Source organism: Cervus canadensis, chromosome 6 (assembly GCF_019320065.1).
Source record: "Cervus canadensis isolate Bull #8, Minnesota chromosome 6, ASM1932006v1, whole genome shotgun sequence".
Classification (NCBI taxonomy): Eukaryota; Metazoa; Chordata; class Mammalia; order Artiodactyla; family Cervidae; genus Cervus; species Cervus canadensis.
In genome coordinates this window covers 18,082,501-18,094,695 of record NC_057391.1, presented here as the reverse complement: position 1 = coordinate 18,094,695, position 12,195 = coordinate 18,082,501, and the positions used below count along the sequence as shown (strand labels likewise).

At 35.7% G+C, this 12,195-nt stretch overlaps 1 protein-coding gene across 2 annotated transcripts in view; it reads right to left on the bottom strand.

Moving 5' to 3' along the window:
• Positions 1-12,195, bottom strand: part of ARIH1 (ariadne RBR E3 ubiquitin protein ligase 1) — a 98,143-nt gene that overhangs the window by 42,031 nt on the left and 43,917 nt on the right. For both annotated transcript variants that reach the window (XM_043471004.1, XM_043471005.1), the window contains one exon: positions 10,376-10,443. In XM_043471004.1, the coding sequence (XP_043326939.1) occupies positions 10,376-10,443 (68 nt within the window). The remainder of the gene's footprint in view (positions 1-10,375; positions 10,444-12,195) is intronic.

Genomic DNA, 12,195 nt, shown 5'->3' with positions numbered 1-12,195 from the left:
ATGACTTATTACTTGCTGTTTATTTTATAAGTATTTTACACCGTAGAAATGATGTTAGACATAAAAAGAAAATTTGAGTGATTTTATTCAAGTTCAAAATTGGTCATAAAGCAGTGGAGGCAACTCACAATATCAACAACGCATCTGGCCCAGGAACTGCTAAGGAATGTACAGTGCTGTGCTGGTTCAAGAGGTTATACAAAGGAAACGAAAGCCTTGAAGATAAGAAGTGCACTGGCTGGCCATCGGAAGGTGACAATGACCAACAGAGGGAGCCACCATGGACGCTGATCCTCTTAAAACTACGGGGTAAGTTGCCAAAGAACTCATTGTCAATCATTCTATGGTCATTTGGCATTTGAAGCAAACTGGAAAGGTGAAAAAGTATGGTAAGTGGGTGCCTCATAAGCTGACTGTAAGTCATCATTTTGCAGTGCCTTCTCTTATTCTACACAACAACAAACCATTTCTTGATCTGATTGTGAAGTGCAATGAAAAGTGGATTTTATATGACAACAGGTGACAACCAGCTCAGTGGCTGAACAGTGAAGAAGCTGCAGAGCACTTCCCAAAGCCAAACTTGAACCAAAAAAAGATCATGGTCACTGCTCAATGGTCTGCTGCCAGTCTGATCCACTATAGCTTTCTGAATCCCGGTGAAACCATTACATCTGAGATGTATGCTCAGCAAATCAATGAGATGCACCTAAAACTGCAATTCCTGAAGCCAGCATTGGTCAACAGAAGGGGCCCAATTCTTCTCCATGGCAATGCCTGACCACACGCTGTACAACCAAGGCTTCAAAACAGAATGAACTGCACTCCAGTTTCACCTCAGCCGTATTTACGTGACCTCTTACCAACCACCTACCACTTCCTCAAGCACCTCGACAAGTTTTTGCAGGGAAAACACTTCCACAACCAGCAGGAAGCAGAAAACACTTTCCAAAAGTTCGTCAACTCCTAGGACATGGAGTTTTACGTTACAGGAATAAACAAACTTATTTCTCATTGGCAAAAACGTGTTGATTGTAACAGTTCCTATTTTGCTTAATAAATACGAACATGTGTTTGAGCCTAGTTATAATGATTTAAAATTCAGGATCCAAAACTTCAATTACTTTTGCACCAATCTAATAGTACACTAAACCTGTTTAGCTGTGTCCAATCTGCTGTTAAACTAATTCACTGAGTTAATTTTGCTTATTTTGTTTAATAAGCTTTTTTTTCTTCCAAATCTGTATGACAGCTCATATATTCTAATTCCCTGATGAAAGCATACCTATTTTAGTTTACTAATTTAGTGTGACTAATTCTAATATATGGAATGTCAAATTAGTATACTTTAATTATAAAAAATAATTTGAGGAAGTAGTTTGAGGCCTTGCTGCTTTTCTCTAGAAAAAAATTATACTTGGTTCTGTCAGGAGTCTGGGTACATTAACAGTCTGGAACCATCTTATTTCAACTTCAAGGCTTGATGTTTTCTGGGCCACTCAGATGACCTGAATACTATCTTCAGTCTTTAGGAGAGCTAGTTTACCTAATCCTCATTCTTGGTGGGATGAGAACTCCAACTTTTTTCCCACTAACCAAAGGCCAACAAAAACCACAGCTCAGTCTCTTGGCTACCTCTTCTGGATTAGCATATGCTTCTAGGGCACAGAGGACTGGGGTACTTGGCTCATTTGTCTAGATTTCCATGTTCTCTTGGGTTTTAACCCTCTAATTCTTATTTTACTAATTATCAGATGTTCTTTGTTATTGTATTTAGTGGATGGAATGATTCCCAGAAGTTTTCCAGTCTTCTTTATTTTCTGTTAAACTCCTTCACATCTCCTCCATCAATACTCTGCTTTCAATTAATTGTCACCAACCTAAGTCAAGTCAACATTTTTCTTTTATCTATATTATTGAAATAGTCTTCCAATTGGTCTTCCTGCCTTCAATCAGCTCATATTGTTTGGTTTTTTCCTATAATAATGTTCTTATATTACATTTCTCCATAAAAATTTTAAGGGCTTTCCACTTAACAGTGGAAAAGTCAAAATTTATTTGCTAAGCATTCAAGGTCTTCCAAAATGTACTTTCCACTAAACATATCCAATCATTTCCTCTCTATTCTTCATGTAAATCTTAATTATCATTCAACACATGTTCCTTAAACACCTCCCACACCACAACTATTTTCTGAACCTGTAATACCCTGGTTCTCACATTCCCCTGACCTTCTAAGTTCAAGCAAATGCTATCTCATGAATAAATTCTTAACCACAACAGCAATAATAAGATAATACACTTGTTGCTTTCTATACACTGCTCCCCACTAACACCTGAGTTGTTTGAAGAGGAAAATCTCTGCTATACTGTAGAACAGTGATGGATGCTATCACAAAAGTCTGCCATCTGACAAATCAACTTTACTTTCACATTCGAGCAGTTAACTGTGAAACAATATACTATTATTAATGTGGTTAAGGCAAGCTACATACTATCACAATAACAGACAAGGGCTAACCCCCATACTTAATTACTAAATGGGTGTTAATGCTTCAGAATGAAAAGTGAAAAGCTATTTGCAACACAGGGTGGAAAAGACTGATAGCCATTTTTAAGATTCTTGATCACACCTGTCCATTAAAAGTAGTCATCAGTCACCTGTACTGCTCCTCACTTCAGACAGGCCAGTTAACTTATTAATTAACATTCACCTTATATATTACTGACTACAATGAGTTTTAAAATTTAACAAAACATACCTATAAAAAAAGAAATCTGAGCTGCAGAAAAGAAGTAACCAACTTTTTACTTGCTACTAACTGTAAAGGAGCTTAATTTGGCACAGGGTGGTGGTGGTAGGTGGATTTGTCTCAAACTCCTGACAAACTGAAGTATGATTTATATGCATATCATACATTAAATAAAAGTTCTACTGTAGAAAAACAAAAGCTAGAAAGGGCTGAATTTAAAGTAATTACCGAACACTATATATGTTAGGAATTGTGTTAAGTGCTAGGAATGAAAGATTAGTGAGGTATTTTCTACACAAGGAACTCTAGCTGGATCCATGGGTTGGGAAGATCCCCTGAAGTAGGAAATGACAAACCACTCCAGTATTCTTGCCTGGGAAATCCCATGGACAGAGGAGCCGGTGGACCGTAGTACATGGGTCGTGAAGAGTCGGACACAAGTGTTTTGGTTAAATATGGGTACAAAAAACAAACAAAGGAACTCCCTAGAACTGCACAGCTAACAGCCTACACTGGCACCCACAGAAGACCTGTGGTCAGATAAAGGAAACATTTCCAAAGTTGAGGCAACACAAAAAGTTGGTGATCACTTTAAAAGTTTTACACTTCTAATGTGTAATATAAGAAATAAAGAGAAGACTCAGACAGGCAGACAGAAGGTAACTAAATAAAAAGAAAGGGAAGAAGGAGAACTCACTTTCTCAGTCTCTCCTGCTGGGAAGGTAGTGCCTAGGAGATGCAGGGTGATTCACAGTTTTTCTGTCAAGCATAGAACTGAAGAAGGATCAACGAGAAATTTACTCTATTCGAGGTAAGGAGATATTCAATTTTCAAAGACTGCAATAGCAGAATTACTAGTCGTGGTGTCACAAAGTCAATATTTGATGCTACCAGCCGTGATGCCTGTGCCCTAAGGCACCAGCAACAGCTCTTCCACTAAAATAGTCTGGCATTTTCCTGAACTCAGACTTCACGGCTGATTCTCAATATGTAATGTCTTTTCCACTTAACTTCTCAGTTTGCTTACAACTAAAAACCCTAACTGATACACCAGAAAAGGAGACAGTTCAAGATGACAAATGAAATACTGAAAGCAACATCCCACGAAAATTATGATAGAATCAAAGCCCAGATGGAAAGGTTGGCCTTAAAGAAAGACAGACTTGTTATTGCTGCACTTCTGATTTTCTGATTTTTTCACCTGGAGGATCATGGGAAGAAGCTGAGTGAATAGAGAAAATTCTATTTACTTTGTAAAACAGAAAAGAAAGAAATCTGCAGAGTTAAAAAGCAGAAGGCTACATAAGAAAGAAAATGGCAAAAGTCTGGAAAGCTGCTATGAGAGACGAGAGACCAGAAAGTTAAAATGGTCCCTTTTCTACCAGCCCCTCCCCACCCTGACCAAAATTTATTTTTCAAAAGAAAAAATCACTCATGTTCAGGGTCAGGACAGATCTGTTTAAGCTGTGGACTAGAAGTCCAGGAGGCAAGTAAGAAGAATTACTGTTAAGAATCTATTTATACCTTTATTGCTGTTGCCGGGCTATGAATTCCCTCCTCCAGGACAGGGACTATGGCTCACTAATAAACACAAGAAATATTTATATGCTTAGTACATGGAAAAGAAAGAGGAAGAAATTTAAAACTTCACAATTTTTACTAAGGTAAGAATCATCTTTAAGTATGTCAAAATGAATAGAAATAATACTTGAATTCATTTTGTGTCGCCAACTGGAAAACAAGTTTTTTTTAATGCTATGTAACAAAATTTACTGGCCATATTATCTATCTTTGCTTGTGATTCCTGGGATCCTAAATATCATAAGATTACCATACAAGTAACTTTCACTTTTATACTTAAGAACTGGGAGACGCACAGTGTCACTGAAGTCTCCTTATAATTCCGTGTTTCTTTCCATTCTTCAAGTGTATTAATGGGGTGAGAGGAGAGGTAAGAATGGAAAAGGGTCCGGGCACTGGCATTTACAAAAATTCTTAGGTAATTTCTATGTATTTTAATAGTTTACCAATTGATTGTCTTGAGTCTCCTAGGTAATGATTATATTGTCTTCACAGAATTTCTCTAATATGAATTTCTCTTTAAGTAAAAGAATTATTTTTAATGTTTTATTTTCTTTTGGTCATGCTGCAAAGCACACGTGATCTTAGGTCCTCGATCAGGGATCAAATTCACGCCTCTAGCACTGGAAGTGCAGAGTCAACCACTGGACTGCCAGGGAAGTCTTTCTCTTTTTTTAAACAGAAAAGTGCTTTCATTACAAATAAATGTTTATTTTCTGAATTAAATAATTATTTTGTTATAAAGTTTTTCTGCAATTATTGAGGGAAATTCACAGAATACAAAAAAGCATAAAGAATTTTTAAAAATCCACAATCCTCCCATCCCCAAAACAATCTTCATGTCACTTATTTAATTTTCCATGTATTATTTTATGTATTAGAACTCCCAATACATTTAAATGGTGGTGACTGCCAATAACCTTGTTTAATTTTAACTGGCATATTTCTAATATTTCAAAATTAAGTATAGTTTTGCTATAGGTTATTAGTTGATATCCTTTATTAATCTAAGAAATTACCTTCTTAGTTTCCAAAAAATTGTTTTTTTCTGACTGAGGGGTAAATACACAATATTATTAATACATTGCTGGCACTTATATAACCTTTTGGCTTCTCTTCATCAACCTGTTAAAAGTAGTAAATGCTACAGACAAGTTTTTTCCTAAAGGTGACCCATTCTTGCATTCTTAGGAGAAATCATACTAGACTATTATTATTTCAATTCAATTATTTTTTATTCATGAAATCAAAAGCTATGTTCAAAACAAAGGTAGTTTTCTTATGCTGTCTTTGTCAAATATCATAACCAGATTTATTCTGATTCAGCTAACATGAAATAATGATGCCTTATCTTTTTTTACATTCTAAAATAATTTTCAATAGGAACTAGTAGCTCCTTAAAGGTTTATTAAGATAGAACTTGAACATAAAATCTTCTGGTGCTTTTTGGGAAAGGAGAGGGATCTTCTAGTGTATTTACATTTTCCTACAGTTGTCTTCCTAATTTTTTCTTTGGGAGATGGGAGATGGGTAATTTCTTTACTGAGCTTTCAAATGTAATGGTACAAGTGATATAAATGTGTAAGTTGCTCAGTTGTGTCTGACTCTTTGACACTACATGGACTGTAACGCGCCAGGCTCCTCAGTCCATTGAATTCTCCAGGTAAGAATACTGGAGTGGGTTGCCACTCCCTTCTCCAGGGGATCTTCCCGACCCAGGGATGAACATGGGTCTCCCACGTTGCAGCAGATTCTTTACCAACTGAGACCAGGGAAGCCCCGCGGTGGTATACACAGTATTAATTAAAATTTTTGAAATATGTTTTCCTAACCATAATCATACATTATTTCCAATGTTGTTTATTTGTGCCTCTTCCTCTTACCCCAATCACATTTGCCAATGATTTATTTCCCTCTTTTTCAAAATAAACTTCACCTTTTAAAGAGCAATTCCTCCCCCACCAAAAAAAGAGCAATTTTAAGCTCCAAGTTGAAAGTACAGAGGTTTCCTATATATCCCCTGCCACTATACACACACACAACCTCCCCCTCCATCAGCATCTCACATAAGAGTGGTGCATCTGATGCAATGAGCCTACAATGACACATCACTATCGCACAGTTTACGTTAGGTGTGAGGTCTGGTGCCGTACATTCAATGCATTTAGGTAAATGTATAGTTGGCATATCTTAACAGTTTCATAAAGAACACTTTCACTGCCCAAAAGACTCTTTTGGATCCCTCTAACCTCTGGCAACCACTGATCTTTTCATTATTTACATAATTTTGCCTTTTCTAGAATGTCATACACTTGGGATCAAACAGTATGCAACTTTTTCAGACTGGTTTCTTCCACTTACCAATACTCATTTAAGGTTCCTTCATGTCTTTTCATGGCTTGATAGCTCTCTTCATTTTAGCAATGACATATTCCATTGTCTGGATGTGCCACAGTTCATTCATTCATTCACCGACTGCAGAACATCTTGGTTGCTTCCAAGTTTTAGCAATTATGAATACAGATGCTATGAATACCCATGTGCAGGTTTTGGTGGTCACAAGTTTTCAACTCATTTGGGTAACTACTAAGATGCGTGACTGGATTATATGGCAAGAAACTTCCAAATTGGAAGCAAAGTAGCTGGACCATTTTGCATTCCCAACAGCAATGAATGAAAATTCCTGCTGCTCCACATCCTCATCAGTACTTGGTGGTGTTTTCTGGATTTTGGCCACTCTAATCAAGGTGTGTAGTGGTAATTTCAACAATCCCATTTTAATGAGCAGTACCCTAATGATGATATGTGATGTTAAATATCTCTTCATGTGCTTACTTGACATCTGTATATCTTCTCTGATAAGGTGAGTATTAAGATTTTTGCCCACTTTAAAATTGGGTCTTTAGCCTACTACTGAGTTCCAAGAATTCTTTATGTATTTCAGGTAACAGGTATGCAAATATTTTCTCCCTAGGTCTTGTTTTCTCATTCTCTTGATTATTTCCCTTTATCCATTTCAAAGATCAGTTTACTTCTGTTTCCTAGTTCACTAATGCTGTTTTTATCTTAAATAATTATTCTGCTCTCTGAGTTTATTTTACATACTTTTCTAACTTCCTGTTTCAAAGGTTCAGTTTGTTTTCTACCTATTTATCTTTTCTTATAGATACTGACTATAAATTTCACTGTACCTCTTCAGCCACATTCCACATCTGTCCTCCCATTATTTAGTTCTAACTATTTTAATAATTTCAATTTTGGATTCTGAGTTTTTTGCAAGTGTGAAAACAGAACCAACGTATCAATTTTTCTTGGAATGTATTATAGCCCAGAATGTGACCAATTTGAAAATAATATACTCTGAAGGATACACAAAATACCAATACATATTTTAAACTCTAAGTTTATTTATTGACACCAGCCTAGAGAGACAGCACCCACAAAACAAGAATAGTTATTAAAATGAATAAGTTGTATACTGTTAAACAACTCAAGATGGCTAAACAGCTGATGCAGTAAGAAAAGCAAGTTAGTGAATTAAAGGTAAACCTGAAGGACTTTCACAGACCTAAGTAGAGAGACAAGTACAGAAGAAGCATTTTTTTAAAAGGTGGAAAAGAGATCCAGAAGTTTCAACATATAACCAACAGGAATTCTAGAAAGCAACAAGAGAATGGAGAAAAGGTAATATTAAACAAATAATAGCTAAGAATTTCCCAAACTAAAAACATGAGTCCTCAGACTTAAAGTACACAATGAGCTATATTTTCCAAACTTACTCCACAATTTCAAACTATTAAGAATTTCTCTTGAGGGAGGGGACACATGTATACCTACATCCTATTCATGTTGATGTATGGCAGAGGCCATCACCATATTGTAGAGTAATTATCTTACAATTAAAATTTAAAAAAAAAAAAAGAATTTCTCTTAGAGCACTAAAGAATGTATTGTTCTGGAGGGAGGAAAAAAGTAAATCTGGAGAAAACAGTGGAATGCAAAAAAAAAAAAAAAATTTAGCCAAAAAACAAAAAAAGTTAAATATACTGACAGTAAAAATGCTTAACATTAAATAAAAACTTCAAATATATCAACTTATTCAACTGAGAGAGGAAAAGGGGAGGACAGAGAAGAAAATTATGCTACAGTTTTTTTCTTGTGTAGGACATGAATATAAATAGTATACTGTTATACACTTATAGTTAAGTATGCATATACAAACTATAAGGGTGATCACTTAAAAAACTGAAATAAAATATATATCTCTGAAATTATTAGGGGGAAAAAAGGGAAAGGAAACTTGAACAAGCCAAATAACTCAACAGAAAACATAGTAAATATAAAGCACAAATCAAGGAAATCAATAACTAAATCTAAACTTATTAGTAATTACAAAATAAAGTATAGCAGTGCTACTATCAGACAACAGGATATAATGTGGGACATTATATGAGACAAAAAGGTACTGCATATTGATTTAAAAACACTAAAGATTTACAAGTACTCAATAATATATCTCCAGAATACACAAAACAAAACCTGGAATTACAAGGCGAAACTGAAATGTTCACACATACTAGAAGTTTCCAGAAGTTACCTATTTCAATTCACACTCATCACACTTAAGTATAGTATTTAACTTAAGAATGCTTTCAACAGTGTCATTTCAGCAATGCTATAGGGCAAATGTGAGAATGTCTTTAGAGAGATACACTGATAACAAACTATAAATAAGTCTAGATCAGCAGAGGAGTATCAGATGTAAACAATGAAAAGCTACCTTTTTCCTAACAGAGGTGTTATAAAGTAAGTTTGAAAACAAACTTGACCAAAATTAAAAGTACCGCTGATTTTTTTCAAAAAAGAAGGTCAGATCCATGCAAAAATAGGGGGGAAAAAACCACCACACTAACCAATGAGCATTTTATTCTTCAAGCACCTGGGAAAGTTCTACAGTATGTGTCTAAGAACATAAGCTTTGGAGTCCAACAAATCTGAGTTTAAGTAATAACTCCTTGTGTTACAAAACTCATACAAATATATCAAGCTCTAAGTCTTAGGGTCTAAACTATTAAGTGGGGATAATAATTTGTAGCTCTATAAAGCTATCGCTAAGATAAAATGAAATAATGCCTGGCACAGAGGGCTCAATAATTAACAATTATTGTTGTTACTATTAAATTGTATTGCAGTGCAAGATGTGAGAAACTTCGTAATATTCTTGGTATTAATTAACATCTGTTTTGCAAAGAATTTTTGATTTTAAAGTCACATGGGAAATACTCTCCATTTATTTCTCATAATACTTGGATTCTCAGGTTGTAACAAAAACTATATGTAATTTTAAAATTAAAATTAGAACTGCTAATTTTAGACTGATAGAATAAATAACGGCTCTCATCCTATTACCAAGTGCTCCAAATTTCCAATCTAAGAAAGAGAAAAAGATAAAGGCAGCACTATTAAGGTCATTCTCCAGTCCTAGTAATTTCTTGCCTTTAGAACCAGAAACATTTCCAGAGAGAAAATACCCAATGGGATTTAGTTCTGCACTGAAACCAGAGAACCACCCCAAACAGCTGTTTCAGTGGTACGGATACCCTGAGCAACTTCTTTATATTTATTGAAGAAATGTCATTATTATGCCTACAGTAGATTTAAAAGTTTACAGGCAAGCAAGTTTTAAGTAATTAAAGGAAGATCTTATTCATGTGTTTTAAGACTCTATCAAGTCCTTAAAAAACAAACAAACAAAAAAACACCTCCTTTTAGTTCTCAGTACTCAAGAGGATGTATTATAGAAGATATTGAAGTAGAGTCCCCACACCTCACCTCCAAAGTAAAAGAAGAAACAAGCCTGAGTTCCCTTAACACTAGGTTTATTGCAAAACTTACAGATGGGGAATATATCAAAGCAAATACTACCCATACACGGGTTTGTTCACTAAGTGTATAAATCAGTCCCTTACTTGTGTCTCATAAACTCGTGCAACAGGCTTTCCACAATTACTTCTAAGTATAAAGCTCACAATATAGTTCCTTACCTTTCCATTAGCTTCTCTTTATCCCAATTGAAGTGGCTAAGGAGTATTCTTGTGATAGTTGCTGGATTCTAAAGGGGGGGAAAAAAAGTCATTTTAAGGTAATAGCACTTATTGACATTTAGTGAATTTTTTTAGGTTGAACTTACTCTTCTATAACACCCCACCCAAATTACCTTTCCTAAGGTATTTCTTTATTCCCCTAAGAAAATACAAAATTTTAACCAAGACTATTTACAAATAGTTTGTCACACTAATATGTCATGTTTCTATGAGATTCTAAAGCAGAATTCTCAATAAGACAAGAAGAAATTAAATGAAAAACTACTGTATTAAATCAAGCACTAATAAAGTGAACTTTTTTGCAATTAGATTTAACAGACTGCCACATCAACACACTGTAAATCAATAAAATTTCTAATATTTTATATACTGAATATGTTCTAATCAGTCCAAACCATTTTTAATTCAGAAGGCCCATACTTAATGAAAAAGACAAAATACCTGCACTGTGAAATAATCTATAGAGTATCATCTGTAACCACTATTTCATTCCTCAAAGGAAACCAGAGTCCAAAGTTTACTGCCCCATCATCATCCAGTGATGTCACAGACCCTCCCGTTTCCCATGAAACTAGTGAACAGTTTTATCTCAGTAAGATGATGGGGCCTAGGAGATGAAGGAAATTCAACTTATTCAAAGACACTAGAGCTAGTTACAATGTCAGAAGTGAAATTCAAACCTGAGTCTGCTTATCTGTACTTTATGCATGATTTTATTATATCAAGTAACATTTCAAAAATGGTCTCTGCATATAAACCACTTTTATTTCACCAGAGTTAAGACAGCAATGTTCTGGCACAGTAAGTGTTTGGGCTTCCCTGGTGGCTGAGACAGCAGAGAATCCGCCTGCAGTACAGGAGACCTGGGTTTGACCCCTGGGTCTGGAAGACGCCCTGGAGAAGGGAATGACAACCCACTTCAGTATTCTTGCCTGGAGAATTCCATGAACAGAGAAGCATGGCGGGCTGCAGTCCATGGGGTCGCAAAGAGTCAGACACGGCTGAATTAATAACACACATCTACTGATTTAGTTTAAAAGCAATCCTGTATAAAAATGTCATGAAAGAAATCCCTATCAATTATTCTTAGTAATACCATTTGTCACAAAAATTCAGACATCCACATTGCTGCTGTTGTTTAGTTGCTAAGTTGTGTCCAACTCACCTTTGGCAAAAAAGCCAAAGATGCAGATACGCTAAGTCCCAACCCTCTGCTCCAGGCACATTTTGCTAATCCATCTGGCTTTTCCTTACTTCTTAGACCCAGACTTCCTTAATAACCTTCCTTCAACACACCATTTGAGAAAAACACTGTCAGTCTATAAGAATAAGTGAAAAGAAACCTATTAGCTCACCCTAAATTATAATATTTGTATAGAATACAGATAGTATCACATATCCAGCTCTTTTACAGTAGGACTGTGGGCTTCCCTTGTGACTCAGCTGGTAAAGAATCCACCTGCAGTGCGGGAGACCTGGGTTCAATCCCTGGGTTGGGAAGATCCCCTGGAGAAGGGAACGGCTACCCACTCCAGTATTCTGGCCTGGAGAATTCCATGACTGTATAGTCCATGGTGTCACAAAGAATCGGACAGGACCGAGCAAGTTTCACTTGCCTATAACTGAAATAGTTATTCAGTCATATTTAAAATAAGGGCAATAATCCCATCAATTGGGGAAATTTCGTAGTAGTCATTGGGATTTTGCAACTATAACTCTGGGACATCCAACACACTATACATTCTCTGCCACTGGGGAAA